Source organism: Marmota marmota, unplaced genomic scaffold, assembly GCF_001458135.2.
Source record: "Marmota marmota marmota unplaced genomic scaffold, marMar, whole genome shotgun sequence".
Lineage (NCBI taxonomy): Eukaryota > Metazoa > Chordata > Mammalia > Rodentia > Sciuridae > Marmota > Marmota marmota.
Genome location: NW_026000093.1, coordinates 43,013,707 through 43,032,502, shown reverse-complemented (window position 1 = coordinate 43,032,502; position 18,796 = coordinate 43,013,707). Strand labels below are relative to the sequence as shown.

The 18,796-nt window shown below is 41.6% G+C and overlaps 1 protein-coding gene across 1 annotated transcript in view; it reads right to left on the bottom strand.

Moving 5' to 3' along the window:
- Nucleotides 1-17,398, bottom strand: part of Sdc2 (syndecan 2) — a 109,207-nt gene extending 91,809 nt beyond the window's left edge. The window contains exon 1 of the mRNA XM_048782852.1: nucleotides 16,829-17,398. Within this exon, the coding sequence (XP_048638809.1) occupies nucleotides 16,829-16,888 (60 nt within the window). The 5' untranslated portion in view covers nucleotides 16,889-17,398. The remainder of the gene's footprint in view (nucleotides 1-16,828) is intronic.
- Between the last annotated feature and the right edge of the window lie 1,398 nt (nucleotides 17,399-18,796).

Here is an 18,796-nt window from a genome sequence, read left to right as displayed (position 1 = left end):
AGTTCATTTACATCAGCTGTGCCTACTGTCCACTTTTTTATTAAAAAGACAATAAGCATTCAGTTAAGAGGCTTGAAAATGGCATGTTATTTGAATGTTATGTATTATTTTCCCATCATTATAAGACATCAAAACTTTTTTTAAAAAAAAAGTATTACAGGGCTGGGGATGTGGCTCAAGCAGTAGCGCGCTCGCCTGGCATGCGCGGGGCGCTGGGTTCGATCCTCAGCACCACATACAAACAAAGATGTTGTGTCCGCCGAAAACTAAAAAATAAATATTTTTTAAAAATCTCTCTCTCTCTCTTTAAAAAAAAAGTATTACAGGGCTGGGGTTGTGGCTCAGTGGTAGAGCACTTGCCTAGCATGTGTGAGGCCCTGGGTTCGATCATCATCACCACATAAAAATAAATAAATAAAATAAAGATATTGTGTCCAACATTAACTAAAAAATAAATATTAAAAAAAGTACTACATACTATGCTCTTAAAATGTTTCAATACATATAATTCAACTGTTTTCATCATTTCTTGTGGAAAAGGCCTTTGGTCTTGGAAATCACTTCAAATCCTTTGTGCAATAAGTACAAAAAACATGTCAAAAGAACAAAACTTTGAGAAGGAGATGGTAAACCCAAGTTCAAGTCGTTTCTATAACACTCATTGTTTGACAGGCTATAGGCCTCTATGTTTAGCAATTCAATATTGCTCTATCTTTAGCAATTAAATATTCAAATCATTTAATTTAGATCATTTTTAAAAAGCATGTGCCAAAGATGGACAAATTTATCTTTCCTTTTATTCAAACTCCCAAACATTAAAATAAAAGATCAGAAGATTCAAAGTACATTACTACAGTCTATGTTTACTAAACTCAACGAATAAATTTGTTCCTTAATGCCTGATCTAATGTGCTAATAATCTCCAAATATTCCGCAGTTGACAGAGTAAATACCCACTCCTCTACTTTAGGTCCTCCAAGTTCTCGACTTCCCTTTCTCACCAGCTAAGAATGAGGCCACGCTCACTCTGTACTACACCTGCTATCTAATGGATCGCCAGAGAAATGTAGATATAGACGAAGGTCCACACCTGAATCCATATCCATGATCGCTCCTCAGGAGTGTCAGCCCAAGGGGAACAGTTGTATGTGCCAATATTATTGTCTTAGAAAATCAGGTAAGGTTAAGATCAGACTTGAAAGGTAAAGAGAAGTTACAATGGGGCAGCCAGAGCACTGGTGATGGGAAGAGCTGCAGGAGAGGGTATCCCGTCCCTGTGACACCCAGTCTCTCAGGTAACAAGTCCTTCCATTTCTCTTTGGGGAACCATTTCTTTTCTATCTTTGTCCCTGAGATTCAGGTGATGCTTCCTCCACAGTGGTTCCAGGGATGATGCATGTGATCAGACCAGGCTACCCAGAAACCAAGAGTCAATGAGAAACTACTCCGGGATTCTTACTGCAATGACCACGGAAGAGCAGCTCTTTCTACGGCAGTTGCCAAGAGGTCAAGCTGTTAACCTGGAGTTGCCAGGCTCCATCCTGCCACCACCCATCATCAATCTCTAAAACCCTCCCTTCTTTAGTGAAGTCAACTCTCCAGATTTTAGCTGGGCACATGTTGACCATGCAGAGACTGCATTTCTCAGCGTGCACAGCACCTCGTGTGGCTGTGTGTCCATGTTCCAACCAATGGGACATAAACAGAGTGATATATTACACTTCTGGGCTATGTTCCTGAAGGGAATGGGTATGTCTATCCTTGCCTCTTTGTCCTGTCTGGGAGACAGAAAAGTGGAACCTCAACCTTGGAGCTACAGGTCGGAACTGCATGTGAGCATGGCAGAGCTATCCCACCACCCATGTCTATGGTACATCAAAGAGAAATAAATCTATGTTAAGCCACTATGTTTGAGGATATCTTCTTAACAGCTTAGCTATTACCTTAATTCTATAAGACCAGGGAGTGACTAACAGGGAGACAGATAAATATTCAAATCATTTAATTTAGACCAGCTAGAGATAGATAAAACCTGAGGTTTGATGAGCCCGTATATGCTTCTTGATGCAGCCACACGTGGTGACAGCATCATCTGGACTTTTGCATTATCTGAGCCAAAAAGTTCTGAGCCTCATTTGATGATGGCTACAGACTACTGCTGTATCTAACAGTCCCTGGTTCCTCTAAGCAGCAGCTACTAAAGCTGTCTCTGCTCCCTAAGTGATTGCCTCAAAGTCACTGCCCAGCAGAACCTAAAGCAGCAGGTCCAACCTCCTCACAAAAATTGCAAATTAAGGGCCTTCTAGGGACTGTCTTCTATAAAGGAAACTCACTATTCCAATAAAGTGGTGTTTCACAAACTCTGATGTGCTTATGAGTCACTAGGAATCTTGCTAAAATGCAAACTATAATTCATTAAATCTCAGTGGGATTCAAGATTCTGGATTTCTAATATGCTCCCCTGGGTGATGCCCTTGCTAGCTAGTCTAGGCCACGTTTTTAGATAGCAAGCCCCAAAGCAACAGCAAGTCTAAGTACACATTAGAATCATAAGGCAGCTTCAAAAATAAATACCACTATCAAGGGTCCAACAAACAGGAACTCTCATTTAATACTGCCCCTGCTGTCAGGGTGAGAACCACCATACCTATAGGATTTCTGACTCCATTGGTCTGGAGTGAGGGCCACAATCTCCATTTTGCACAAGCTCCTGAGTGACACAGATGCTGCTAACACTGCCATACTTTGAGAACCACTGGCCTAAAGCCATTGCAGAGTCATTCCTTTTCACTGACCTTAGTGTCCACTGCAGAAAAACACTTCTATCTACTGCTTCTATCAATGTTCTTGGACAGTCACCAGAGAGACACCCTTGCCTGAGAAAGGAAGAGAGAAGAATTCCCATTTCTATACCATTATTAATTTCTAAGATCAGTTTCTGTGCATGCTTACTAGAAACTAATGGAAGGCACATTTAACCCTATCATTGCCAAAATAATAAACAGTCGTGTCAAGTCTTATTCTAGATATCACAGACTTACTGGGTTTAAAAGCCTGTGAATCATAGTGACTGGCTCATCTTAACAACTTTCTCAGAATAATCCCTCTCCTAACTCCACTGTAGGACAGATACATGTTGAGTAGCAGTTTCTAAAGGGTCAGCATTTTAATGTTATCCTGCTGAGCAATTTTGAAAAGTTTTGAGAAATCCAGAATTCTTAAGCAAGGTCTTTTTTTTTTTTTCCCTCCTCCTTCGGAGTCAATTAAAGATATCCCCTCTTTTATTCAACGGATGGAAAAATGTGTTTTTTAGAGCTCAGTGAGGGCAAACATGCTCCCAAATTAGATTCGTGAACAAAGTAAACTATGAATAGATTAGATAATGGGCTGCTGCTTTTTTCTTAAGCAAGAACTAAAGACAACTCAGATGTCTTGTTCCCAGGGCAGCCTGAAGCACGCTCTCTTCCTACTTCAACCGGAAACAATCGAGCTGCACGGAATGAAAGCAACTTGAACCTGTTCCAAGGAGGGGAACTAAAGTGCAGTGACCACAGGAGTGACAGCCATCGTTAGGACACATGTGTAGGCCTTACACATGGGCTGCAAATTCAGATGAGTCCTAGAATATATTTCCAATCAGTAAAACACAAATTCTCTGTTCAGAGCAGGAACCAGGAAAATCTAATAAGCTGACCAAACACTCTTTTCTACAACCAGCCCCAGAGGACAAATGTCCTTTGTTCTACTCAGGAAAGCTCTCTTTCGGAAAGAGAAATGTTTACTTTTTTTTTTTTTTAGGACATCCTCAGGTAAACTTAATTTCTAGGTAATAATCTTTTGTCTGAAGAGCTCGTGAATGTATCACAGTCCACAAAATAATTATCAATAAAATACAAGCCAGTAAAGATATTGGCCAGAAGGGTAGGAAAGAAGCGAGGTGGAAGGAGAGCAGGCACTTTCACAGGATCCTGCAAAGCACCCCCATGCCCCACCCCCCGTCCCAAGGGGTTTGGTCCCAAGCAGCAGAGCCCAGGCTTTAAGAACAGAATTGTATCTTCCAAACTGCCCTCTAAGCTGGACACCAAGAAGTCACCCTAAGCAGTGTTTCTAGACCTTCTAGAAGTTAGACTCACCTGAGCTTTACAAAGCCACCTGTCTAGATTGATTTTATTCGTGGAGGAATTTAGTGTGTGGCAGGGCTGAGAACACCAATAGAATATGTCCTTCATTAACCAAAGAGGTTAGAGAGGCTGAAACCCTCTTCCTTCCATCAAAACCCAATAGCCACAAAGAGAAGAGAAAAAAGAGGAAAAAAATCTCATCCTTTCCCTGACTTTCCCTCCTGATCAATGGCACCATTCTCTCAGGTTGGAAACCTCATGTGACAATCTTGTCTTTGATCAGTCCATTGAATGAGCCGTCTGTTTCAATCATCATCAGCACTGAGATACCACAGACTCCACGACCGACAGTCTTCTAAGCACTTGACAAGCTAATATTAACTCATTAACCCTCCTAGCATCTCTGCAAGGTGGCTACTATGACCAATCTCCTTTTCATGGATGCAAACATTGAGGCACAGACAAATTATGTAACCTGCCCAAGTCACACTGCCAGGAACCAAGTTTCAAAAAGAGACTCCCACTGGGGCCAGGGTACAGCATGACAGTAGAACTGTTTGCCTAACACACTGTTTGCCCTGGATTTGATCCTCAGCACTGCGAAAATAAATAAGTAACAAAATAAGGAGATTCCCATTCATTTCACCCCTCAGCTTTCCCATTACCCAACTGAATCTTGAACCAAGAAACCATCAAAGAAAAATATTAAATGTTTGTAAAGAAATCAGAATATCGGTGGCCTGGAGTATTAGGCCGACCAATGCAAATGAAGAATCTGACACTTCATTATTCTGGGTTGGAGTCCTTCGACTACATTAAAAATGGTAAGACACAAATATTTTCGCTGCTCTCTTGAACAATTATAATGCCATGCCAGGTTTGCCAAAAGCTAGAAAAACTGAAGACCTAATTTCTGTTAGGCCACATAAAACATAGTCTTGGCAGTTGTGAGACAATCATAGATAAGGAATGGAAAGTACCTATCATAATTCTAACTATAGAGTAGGAAATCATACTAGTAATTTATCATGTTATTGCCTTTCAATAAAATCCTTTTTTAAAAAAACAAACAAATAAAAACATCTCACAGACTTATTTTCTGAAAATGGTGGTCACAAATGTATTTATGTTATATAAAGATTTATAAAAACAGTACTCAAGAAAAAAATGTTGAAAGAAAAAAAATGGATCTACACCCAAAATGGAACTAGGCACAAAACATGATTCTACCTGGGCCATGTGGGCCCCAGACTCTCTTCCTAGGCAATATGGACATTTTACTAGTATAAAAATCCAAGCAGGGGCTGGGGATGTGGCTCAAGTGGTAGCGCACTCGCCTGGCATGTGTGCGGCCCGGGTTCGATCCTCAGCACCTCATACAAAGATGTTGTGTCCGCCAATAACTAGAAAATAAATATTAAAAAATTCTCTCTCTCTCTCTCTCTCTCTCTCTCTCTCTAAAAAAAAAAAAAAAAAAATCCAAGGAATGCTCTTTATCCCTTAACCTTCCTTAACAGTCTTCTCTCCACCCTCAGAAAAACCCAGCATTAAATTCATGAGGATTTTGCTTTGAGTCCTGATTCTTATCTCCAGAAAGCTTTTATTGTCTCTTCTGCTTACAAGTCTCCAGAATCTTCCTAAGATTCACAAATCAACTTTATTTCAGTCTCTGGTCTCTCTGGGTCTTCCAAATTCTCAGGGCTCTCAGCTCTCTCTCCCCCACAATTAGCAGAAGGCTCATGAACAAGTAAAGGAATTAGCTGGAGTACAGAAATTGAGAAATTAAACATTGCCTTAAATTATTCATTCTGCACAAAACACATTAACTACAGTGATGCCGATTTGTTGCATATGGTGCTGCTACATTTGTTGCTTCATTTCTCTATTACACCCAGAAGCAAGTGTATTAGGTGTTCATCATTAACATGGGGGTAGAGAAGAAGAAGCCAGAAAAGGAATGTTTTATGGCAATAAAAAATACTAATAAGTTAGACAGCCTAGGCTCAACATAAAACTCTGGTACTAACTGGGTATGTCATCTTGGATAATCTGCTTAACTTCTCTGGATGTTTTTCCTTTTTGAAAGTCCATTCCAGCTCTAACATCCACTGTTACAAGGATTGAAAAAACAGAATCCAAAAGAGTACAATGAGAATTATCCCAGCTCTTTCAAGACCATTTGGTCTTAACTGAATACACAAAATAAGGTACAGCCCAGAAGCTAAGAGTACAAAAAATTAGACTGGATAAAATGAGGTTTATTTCTCCCTAATGCAAACATCATAGGCCATTCAGGTTCTAAACAATGTACTTTCTATACGTTTTACTCTTTGGAAGTCTTTCCTTAGAAAGCAGATGGGAAAAAAGAAAAATATGAAAATCAAGTGTGTTCAGGTCATTAATAGAATTCTAATTTTTCTCCAAGTCACACTGCCAGTGTGTTGAATCTCACACTGTGCCATTTCAGGAAAGGTTTATTTTGTTTTTTTGGGAAAGCAGTGACTTGTCTTCTATAAGGGGCTCTTCTTATCCTTATGCATTGGAACTTTTAGGCAGTTTTAATTTCTGATATGTCCACCCAGATTCAGACAAAAATATACTCATATTTTACATATAATACATGTTATTTATGGGTCCTATCTATCTTCAATTGCCCTCAATGATTAAAATGTAGATAATAGCTTGAAAATAAGCACCATGGCATAATTTCTTTTTAATTTTCAAGACCAGCTACAGGCTTTGCACAATATAGTATTACTATAGTAATAGTTAACAATTACTGATTGACTTACCAAACTAAAAAATGAGTTCAATAACTCATCAGGATAGTCACAATATCTCATATAATCAAACCAAAACCCCATGCTTATCTAAATGCATTCATAAATAGGACCTAAGGTTAATGTTTTAAATTATTAGTAAACTTAATCAATGTTTAAAAGTCCCAAATGTTGACCTTCTTTAAGCACTTTAAAATTGTAACACTAAGTACAACCCTATGTTTTCCAGGAAATTTCCAACTTGCATGCAAGTCCATTATGTGCCTTACCTAAATGTCATCAGGAAACATGGGCGATGGAGGAAGAAAAGGTTTAATTCAGCATGGCACCCTGCCCAGTAAAAAATAAACTTGACCTAAATTCATAAAAATATATGTCTCTTCACGTCAGGGATCAGAATGCAAGTGAGAAACACAAAGCATATGCCTTCACATTCACACATATATAACATATTCCAAATCACAATATTAAAAGCTAGAAGAGAAACATGTTTCAAACACCCATAGCAATAGGACAGGTTTTATGTTAGAAATTTCCAATCAATTTCACTGAGGCTCATCTTCCAATTAACCAAAAAGTAAAATATTGCAAGCCCCAGTTTTACATTAAAGAAACAAACTCAGAGATGAGAAAATTCCATGAGCTACATGGCTTTTAAGTGGTAATACCAGAAACTCAATCCTAATTTATCATATTCCATAATCTTAAATATCATCTCTTGCCTAATTTTAATTTAGAAGAATTAGCCCTGGCAATGCTATACATTTAATACAACTCCCTATAACTTATAACCTGTATGTGTTATGACCCATCCTCTGAAAGGCAGTCACACACCTGTCATCCTTGCAACTATAGACTGTTGCCTAACAACTTGGTAAACAGTAGCCTTTTAGTTCCTAAACATGTCAAGAGAATTAAGTCATCAGCAGATATACTAACCTAATATAGTAAACTTTCAGTTACCCAGAATTTAGGGACCTTTATATTAACATTTTTATTGAGTACTTTTTCTGCATCCATTGAGATGATCACCTTGGTATCTCCCTTATGTTATTGTTTTGTTTTGTTTTGGGTAATGGAAATTGAACCTGGGGGCACTTAACCACTGAGCCCCATCCCCAGCCCTTTTTTATAGTTCATTTAGAGACAGGGTCTCACTGAGTTGCTTGGGGTCTAGCTAAGTTGCTGAGGCTGGTTTTGATCACAATCCTCCTGCTGAGATTACAGGTATGCACCACTGTGCCCAGCCCTCCTTAAGTTGTTAATGTAAAGGCACCGTTTTTCTTCATAAATTCTATTCAGGATCGTCATTTTTTTAATAAGTGGCTGTATTCAATTTGATAATATTCAATTTAAAATTCTGCCTTCTGGGGCTGGGACTGTAGCTCAGTGGCAGAGCACTTGCCTAGCATGGGTGAAGCACTGGGTTCGATCCTTAGGACCACATAAAAATAAACAAATAAGATAAAGGCATTCTGTCCATCTACAACTACAAAAAGAAAAAATTTTTTTTTAAATTCTGCCATCTGTCATCAGTGAAATAGGCCTATAGATTTGTTTTTGTTTACAAGAAATGTCTGGTTCTGACACAGAGCAATGCAAATCTCTAAATGAAAAGGAATGGCCTTCTACCATTCTCTAAGATCTAGAACAAGAAGTTTCTATTCTTTAAAGGATTGACAGAACTTACCAGTAAAACCATCTAGGTCTCGTGCCATTTTTTGTAATTGAATTTTATTTGTTTGTTGTTGTTGTTTTTTATAGGGGACTAAACTCGAGGGGCACTTAACCACTGAGCCACATCTTCTTTGTTTGTTTGTTTTTTTGTTATTTTTTTTTTTTAATTTTCAGACAGGGTCTTGACAAGTTGCTTAGGGCTTCATTAGTTGATGAGGCTGGCCTTGAACTTGTGATCCTTTGGCCTCAGCCTCCCAAGCCCACTGGGTGTAAGTGAAATTTTTCTCTTGTACTATTCAGCTAGTTTTCCCCAATGGTAACATTATTATAAAAACCATAGTAAATATCACAACAAGGCTATTAATGTTAATTAGATCCATCAATCTTGTTCTGATTTTCCCAGCTTTACTTGTGTTCATGTATGTGTGGGTGTGTGTAGGTGCACATGTGTGTCATTTATGGTCTACACAACTCATCACCTTTATATAGGTTTCTGTGTTTATATAAGCATATGAAGACCTATGTATGTATATTATCTTCATATATAAAACTGATTTAACATAACCAAGATCTTACAAGACATAGTTTTATATCCTACTTTTTCTATTTTAAAGTCCCTAAATTATACTCATCCTTCAAACACACTTTTAATGGCTATATGACATTCAACATGAATCAGAGTACTTTGTTTAACCATTACTCTGTCACTGCACACTTAGGTTGTTTCCATCTTTCAAACTATTATAAGTAAAGCTTCAATAAACACATTTGTAAACTCTGTTTGCCCAGCTATGATTATTTCCTTTGGACAGATTTGCAGAGGTAAAATTACTGTAAAAGATGGGCTTTTCACATCTAACACTTATGGATTCATCCAGTCCCTGTAAGAAACCTTTCATCAGCAAGAAATAATAACTAGCATATTTTCTCACATCACCCACTTTTAGAGAAAAGCTGAGTATAAACATCGCCCAATATCTCAACATAGAGCTAGCCCACCCCAAAACAGGGAGAAAGCTCTAGCTATGAAAAAGCAAGCTAAATCAGGCACATCCTAGGCCACCCTCTGGACTGGTACTTATCAGATGAGCCCATGTGTATGTAAGCCAAGCTCCTATCCTGCAGGAAAGCAGAAACCAGGAACTATAACTAATATGTGGCATAGCATATGGATATGCCATTTGCTAAAAGCTCCTAAGAACATATTTTATTATATTCCATTTTACAGGTGAGAAAACTGAGCAAATAGTGGTTAAGAAACTGGCCCAAGATTACACAGCAAGCATACTCTAATCCAGGCCAGTCTTGACTCCAGAGCCCAATCTCTGAGCCACCCAAACTTGAGCATGCTCATTTAGATTCTTGCTCTCTACGACGTTCAGCTCTGGTGCTAAAGAGGGAACGACATGGAAGGCACCAGTTAACGGGTCCACTCCAGAAGTGGAGATCCAAGCCAGAAACCAAACAAGGGGTCTGAAACACTTTATGAGACTTATGCCTTTTAAAGCCCCCTAAATGACATGCAAATTGTCTTGAATACTACCACATCAACCAGTCTTGATGCTACACTGGTTTATATTAGGAAGTATATGGGAGAATACTTAGACATTAGTCCATGAATATTCAGAGCAATTAGAGAGTCCTAATACACAAAAAATACTCAGTTCAAGCTAACGGATTACCATCAGCTATGAGAAACAACTTACCTTTCTGTAATGTGAATAAATTCCTTTCCTGAATAATAAAATCAGAATTATTTCCTTTAAAACAATGGGTTACACATTCTTATACAATCTTCATTTGTCATTTAAAAATAAACAAATATAATTTTTTACAAAAGAAAGAAGTATTTGGTAGGAGCTTAATAATGACTTACTGGTTAAGTTAATCTTAGCATTTCCCCAATCACATCCTGAAGAACAGAAAAAATAAATATTAAAGGCAAGAAAGTTCCTTCTAGTTCAACTCTGTCATTTATATAGATGGCCCCACAGGGGATAAGATAGTTAATTACACTTGTGCAAAGCCTTACTTTTTTTCCTGCCTTAAAATGTTGGGACTTGACTTTACTTTTTTGGTATTTAATAATAAATCATACAAAAATACACATTTCCCCTTTGTTGTAAGAGCTTGAAAAAAATCGTTTTCCTTTAATAATTACATACCATGCTACATTTGTCATTTTACCATTAGACTAAATTCTGTTAATAGCACATACTCGTTCTATATCAGTACTATTTGTATTTGCGTACCTGTACAATCAAAAGAAAAGAAAAATAAACACGATGCTTTGTAAAGGGTACTTTTACTGCATATATTTACAACATTTTTCATGAATCAGCTTCAACATTAGAAGAAAGAAATGTGAAAACATGTCTTGTCTTTAATAACATTATCCTATATAAAAAACGGAAACAGGAAATCTCCAACGACAAGGCTTTTTTCCCCCCTCCCTGTCCCAAGGATTCTTTGATGCCCAAGAAAGACAGATATTCACAATTCCACTTCAGCAGTGCCCTTTCCTATTCAGAAGCAATTGCCCTTTTAGCCTTGATGCTAAAGCTAATGCTGCCCTAGAAACAGACTTGTCAAAACGTGATCAAGATTTTTTAACACTGAAGTTCAAATAGCTAAAAGGAGACATTCCATGTTATGTTTACTCTGAAACATAAAAATGGTCCCTTGACCAGCTCCCAGGCCCCCCACATTCACTCACTACCCCCGCCCCCTCATGCTTGATGCCCAGAGGGACAGCAGCACATGAGACACACCCAGCTCTCTCCCTCCAACCTGCAGGGATCTCCACTGAGCAGAGGGAAGCCAGAGGAAGGACAAGTGCCCACTGCTGATGTGCAGGGGCTTCTCATCACTGTCTCCTCATGCTTCACACCAGCACTGCAGTGTTGATGAGGCTGAGTTCAGGAGGAATCAAAACTGGCAAACTGGCCTGGTCCACAGGGGTTGGTGGGTTCAGCAGACCCCCTGGCTTCTGCCTTTGATGGCAATGCCAGTGAAAATGCAGTCAGCAGGAGTACCCAGCAGGCCTGGCCCTGTGCTTCAAGGCTCAGCATTTACCCGGCTGCAGATCTGAGCTGGGCACTGCACAGAGCAGAGAAGTGTGGAGACACGGCCCCTCCCCTCAGATGGCACCAACTTCCTAGGAGAGACATCAGGCGGGTCAGAGGCCTTAAAGAGCACCTTATATCACTCCCTTATTTCACAGCCAAGAAAACAAAGGCCAGGGGAAGGAATAAAGAAAACCACTCAGCACTTTCTGGGCCTCAAGCACCAGTCATATGCTCCCTCCAACAATTATAAAGGCATTCTTAGGTCCAATTCTCTTGTCCTTTTCAGTCTCTCTCTCTCTCTCTCTCTCTCTCTCTCTCTCTCTCTCTCTCTCACACACACACACACACACACACACACACACACACACACANTCTCTCTCTCTCTCTCTCTCTCTCTCTCTCTCTCTCTCTCTCTCTCACACACACACACACACACACACACATACATACACACACACATTTTTTTTAAGTGGCTCAAAGCTTTAGTATCTTGTCTGAGTGCTGACATACTGAGTAAGTGGCTAGGTACAAGCACTACAATCTGGACTTGTCCACCTCTAAGCCCAAGCCCTGGTGCTCTAACCCCAGCCACTGCTGAGAATCCTAGAAGTGACACAGAGCAGCACATAATTAAGGAGTGACCCATGTGATCTAGACTAGTAATTCCCAAGTGTGGCTGACTCACAGGAATCATCTGAGACGTTTTATAAAAATACAGATTCTTCCATCCTACACCCCCATTCAGCCTTCTGATGAAGTGGGTCTGAAATCTGTACTTCTACATCGTTCCAGTGATTTTGATCATCAGTCTGCCTTACTATTTACGGAAGCATTAAAAAGAGACATGGGGCTGGATCAGTCATGAAAAGCTATTTGAAGCTTGGATTTAACCAACAGAATTTCAAAGGAGAAATGCTGAAGAGGTGGCCACATATCCAAGGAGTGTTCGTGACAGTGACACCCGTGGGCGAGAGCCAGGACGCGTGTTGGAGAGTGATCCGGGGGGAACCAGGAAGGAGCAATATTACAGAGTGGCCCATAAAGCTGGCCAAGGCACACTGACTCCACACCACAATAACAAGGACAAATAGGCATTTTTGGACCATGGGCAATATGATCAAAGTGGTAGGAGACAAACTAAAGAGCAGGCAGGTATCTATCTGGGTTGGGAGTGGCAACTATAAAGCTACTGGCATGTCTGAAGGAAGAAAAATAAAAATAAAAAAACAACTGGAAGAAAAGCTACCTGGCTCACTAGAATGGAAGCTCCAAGAAGGTAAGGGGGTTTCCCTGGTTTGCTGATTGATTCCCTGGCAGGAATATTCACCTGTTTAATGAGCAAGCAGATGGATTTTGAAGGCACAGAGAAATGCATGGATGAATGAGTCAAGATTTATTTAAGACTCATTTCCAAAGGACTAGCATTAAAACAACATGGTTGACTAAAAAGGTTAAATTAAAAGATCTTGTCCTCAGCAAAGGCTCTTCTTCATTACTTCTGGCTTTTCTCTAAGACTTTATTTTGGCTTCTAGTTCATGAAAGAATTAGGTGATTTTGAGATAGTGGAATGTCCTGTTGACAGTGGCAAGAACGGTAGATCTTCTTTCTCCCTTGGTAAGAAGAAAATGATGGGCGAGATCTTCTAATTTGGTTTTTGGCAATGGAAGGACAAGTTAGTGAGAATCTAAACTCAGAAGCATTCCTCCCAGGACCTACTGGGCCACGGCCAACAGACACGCCAACAGCACATTGGCTTGACTGGACTCCCCATAAATTTTAATGATAGAGCTGGTCAGACTGCATGAGGCTGGGTTAGCCTTAGAGGCCTCACCAACCTAAGGAGACCCCAAGCTACCTCTGGATGGTCAGCCAGATCTCTGGGGTATCTGGCGACTTGAAAATTAGTTCTCGTCTGGGAAAAACTAGTTGACTTTTTTAAGGTTTTTCCAAACTATGGATTCCCCAAGGTGCCATCTGAGTGATAATGTTATACAGTCCACTCTTTAAATGGGGCACACCATCAAAACTAGATATACCACTCTGACTTGAATATATACAATATATACACATGCATCAAAACATCATAGGATACAATGTAAGTACTATTACTATTCATTAAATAATATTAAAACAACTAGATATACCAGGTTCCAGAAGCAGGAGTTGAAAAGGCATGTTCAAATTCCTTCTTGGACATCCACCCATCTTCTTCTGTAAGCCTGATCTTATAAGAGACTTCCTTCTTAAGTGACATCTATCTACAGCTAATATCCAACTAAAAAATAAAGAGCCTTTGTTTCTATCAAACTCCCCAAGAAAAATAATTCATATCATTACTAGAACAGACAACATACTTTAAAAGAACTGCAAAAGGCTGTATGATTTCAATTTTATTTTCCCTTCTCTTACAAACTCCAGAGCCTGCCTTTCATAATGCACCAGAGGTAATACATGGCTCCAAATGACTTGACAGTTTCTTTTAATTTACAGACATCTAAGCCTGTTTATAAAATTCCGCAAGTTCAAAACGCTTCCTTTTCTTAAACATACTTCCAGTTCAAATTATGTGTTTATAGCAGTCTGCAATATATTATTTCTAAAGATAAACAGTCACGTAAAAAAAGGGCAGAAAAACAGCAGCATATCACTACTGCCACACTCAGTCTGTCTTTCCCTGCCCTGGTGTTCCCGCAGAGAAAGTCCAAACCTGCCAGGGGAAAGAAAGCATGAATGGATCACTAGAAACAGGTTTCCGGGCTATCTCAGCATATGCAAGGGAAGGACCACCAGTTCTTTTCCACAGACAACTTTAAGCCTTAATCTGGGAACCTTTTCTGCCCCTGAGCTAAGTACAAAACTCTAGAATTCACTGACTGTAGATGATTTTTCTTCCTTCCTTTTAAAGAGTCTTTAAGCTCAGAGGATCACTACTTTTAAATCCCAGGACACAGTTGCAGTTTTCAAATTAAAATGCAAAGTGCTGGAAATAATATTTTATGACAGTTAAACTTCTAAAAATTAAGTCTTTTGAGTCTGTGCCTATTTATGTAGCTGTGTGTGAAACAAACAGAGACCCAAAAGTAATTTAAATGGACCATTAGCCATTCTAGGTCTCAAAACAGCTTCTACTGAGAAAGATTCACTGCCTAACAAAGACTGTATGCTTGGAGTCTCCAAGTTGACATTTTAAAAATATCTAATCACCCTTTTGGAGGATATTCCAACCCCTGAAAACAGTGTCTATCACAATGAAGCCCTTTACTCAGAAAACATCCAATTCTGGTTCACCCTGAGAAATATTAGAATCCCAAAGATACCGATTTCAGGGGGAAGCAGTCCCCAAGGAGGACAGGTACAGTTTCTACAAAACACTTCCTAAGAGCTCAGTCAAAAGAAGTAAAAACCCCAGAAGGCTATTCTTTCTCTAGAATTACCAAACAGTAACATTTCCTAGTAAATCCCTGAGCAGGACTTGGGGGGAAGGAGATATTCTCCTAACCCTGTACAGCTTTTTAGGCAAGCTTCTGTTGAAAATCATTAGATGAAGTTGTCCCTTTGCCCTGTTTTGCAATAAAATGAGCAATAATGTTTTTCTGAAATAAACAGAGAACTGTTCCCTTTTTGTGTACAAGGAGCCAAAGTTCATAATTGGCTGGAAGATTACTAATTCTAAGGATTAAGCCATCATTTGTCAATGAGAAATACTGGTAAGGAGAGATGCTTCTTACAACATGAGCACCCAGATAAATACTCATTTTTTTCTATACATTTTCCAATTCTATATGCTCCAACCTGGGGAACTGCTAGCACACAGGCTCCCACACTGGTCACAAACACCATGCCCAATAAGTTTCTCAATCTGAAACTGCTTCAACTCAAAGAAAAAAAGGGGGGAGGGAGAAGCCTCACAAACCAACAAAAGATTACATACAGTAATTTGTTTCTTAAAAGAAAGTTCAATTAATTAGAAATAGAAAAGTTGTTAGGTGGCAAAAGAAGGACCCTGGGGACTAGAAGGGACAGCACTTGGGCTACAGGCGAAAGCCTAGCTGCTTGGGCTTCCACCTGGCTGGACAGAGCCCTTGGCGCCCAGGTAGGGGCAGCCTTGGACACGGTGAGGCCCAGGAGGCAGTTCCCATTAGAGGGCGCTCATTGGGCAACATAGAGGAACTAGCTCCAGCCCCAGAAACGCGACCCAAAGGAGAAATCAAGTTCCCACTGCCAAGGCGCGGGGGGAGGGATGCTGGTTGAAAACAACTGGCCCCGCCCGGGGAGAGATTCCTCCTGGCCGGGAAGCTCCCGCCAGGACCGGAGAAGGTGAGTATGGCAGGAGAGAAGCCTCTGCCCCCGAAGTGACGAGGTGACTCAAGGCAGAGCGCAGTGTCACACGCACCCCGCCTCGCTCAGCCTGCCGCACTCCAGTGCAATCCTGATTAAAATGTCGTCCTGCCCTTAAGGCCCCGGGCCGCCCTCCAACCCTCAACTAGGAGGGGTCGCCAAAGACAGATTCTAGCGGCCCCGCGCCTCCGCATTTTCGATCTGGTTCCGCACAGCCCCGAATCCCCCTGCGGGACCGCGGACTGCGTTACACCAAGTGTCGGCATCTCGCCCCAGTCACAGGGAGCATCAAACAAAAGAACTTTTATAAACTTTCCTCCCCGGACACTCGGAGGTTTTTAAAATCTGGGACCTGTTTCCTCAGAACTTGCATTCAGTCGAGTTGGAAATCTGGAATGCGAGAATGGTTTGCGGCGAAAGGGACCCAGAAGTTTGCAGTCAGCCCTTGGGGCTAGCGGAGCGCACCCGATCCCGCGCGGGCCCTAGTCGGGCTCGCAACCCAGGCCACCCTTTTTCCCCTTCGCCCTTCCTGGACCACGCAACCAGATCCCTGGAGGGCGAGGAAGTTGGGAGTGACTTCAGGGGCCTCTGCGGTTAAACAAAACTGCATTTCTTATGTTCCCATCCCTGGGTACAACAGGGCAACTCCAGTGATTAGCGCTTTTCTTTGGGAGGGGAAAAAGAGGTAGAGGAATGATCGCATTAGTCCCAGCAGGTCCCCAAAGGCCAAGAGCGATGTCTGGGGTGGGGGAACCCCCGAATGTCGATCCCCGATTTCCCGAAGGCTCCTCTCAGCCCGGGGCACCCTAAACAGCGCGCGTGTCCCCCGCCTGGCCCACTCACCGACTCCGCCGACACGCAGGCCACCAAGCCTAAGGTGAGCAAGATCCACGCACGCTGCATATTCCCCTGGGACCGGCTGCTCCCAGCCGCAGCTTGCAACGAGGGCGAAACGAAGCCTCTTGTCCAGCTCTAGGCACAGCCCGCGCAGAGGGAGCCGAACAGCCGCAGCGACCGCGGCTTGGGCTCGGGGGCTGAGGCTTGGGGCTCGGAGGCGCTCGCTATCTGCTCCTGCGCCTGCTCTGGCCGCCCGCGCTGCGCCCCGGGAACGCGGCGCCTTCTCACTTGTTGGTTTCTGCACTCCCGACACGGAGTTCGTGCTTCGGAAAGGCGGCTCTCGGGAGCTCTTCTCGACCGGCTGTGGTTTTACTCCTTCGCGGACTCCCTCCCGCGTCGCTGTTCAGTTCCTGATTTGAAGGAATAAATTCGATGGCTTGAAATGGAGCTGCAGCCTAAGTTTGGGGGCAGAGCGGCGGGGGCGCGCGATCCGCGCGGCCGGAGCTCCCGGAGTATCTGGAGAGGAGCGCGTTGGAGCCGGGGCTAGTGGCTTGGCGGCGGCGCCCCTCCTCCTCCTCCTCCCGCGCCGCCACCTCCTCCGGGGTCCTCCTCCTCCTCCTCCTCTTTTGCTCCAGCTCCCTCCCTCCCGCCCTCCCTAGCCTGCCTCTCTGGGCTCCTCCAGGCGACTGGGGAAGAGAAGGCGGCAGTGTGGCTCCCAGATAAAGCCGGGAGAAATTCCTACAGGATTACACCCCGATTGGCAGCTCCGAGCACCAGTGGGCGCCGGCGGCTCCGCGCTGTGGCTGCTCTGGGAACGCTCGTCCGCAAACCAGTGTTCCTTCATTTTCTCGCTCCCCTTTCCCCTTTTGCTGCTTCCTTTCCTCTCTCCTTTACACTATTTTCTTACCATTCCTCCCCCTCTCCTTCTCTTTTTCTTCACTTTCACGATTCTGAAGAAAGGTCGTTGAAGAAACGACGTATTTAGCTTTTGTGCTCCTGAGCGTTATTAACATTATTGCAAGTAGAAAGAAACCTATTTGAGAGTTAAAAAAAATTATTGCAAGTAGAAAGAAACCCCTTTGAGAGTTTTTTTAAAAAAGAAAGAAAGTTTATACATATTCCTGAACCCCCTCAGCTCCCCCAAACAGGGGAAGTGGAGGAAAGATCCTATAAACCCACTATGCAACAGTTCCAAAGCTCATAATTTCATTAAGGGCTTAAATACCATTTCTGCCTCACACGCAGTTCATGCCCCTAAGGCATTTTTATAGGCTCTGTTTCCGCATAGTGGTATTAGTGTTTGGAAGCTACAAATAAGGCAATTTTGATGAGAAATTGGATGGAGACCCCGAATAATAACAGATTTATGAGAATTTCAAAGAGAGGAGGGATAAAGTTATTTCTGGCTTGAAGAAAATAATGAACATGTATTTCCTGAGTGGAGGTAACTGATTCGAAATACTTTGTTTTGAAATTTTTTTCCTTTCAATTCATTTTCTGTGGTATGCTATACAACATGGCAAATGCTATTCCCTTCCAATTTCTACCATCCTTTTTTTCTCTCTGACTTATGGAGTAAATAAATTATGGAGCAATTCTGCTCCATAATGCCCCCTCCAAGAGGCCAGAGAACTTTCTGTCTTTAACACCAAGGTATTCTCATTTCTGATACATAAAAACACACAATAAATATATATTGAATAATTTTGCACTAAAGCTCAATCCATACAACACAAGAGTTGGGAGCTTTTAAGGTACACAGATGTAGATATATAGATGTGAACAGGTCATGATATTTTTAAACTCAGTATTAGAATAAAACAGAAATATACTGTGAGAATTGCAATATCTTAGTAACCTATCATTGCCATAAATCCCAAAGAAAAAAAAATTTAACTGGAGAGTTACAACTCAAAATTGGAGACATTCAGCTCTTTAGTTTAGTGTGCCAGCTACCCAACTACAAGTACTCAC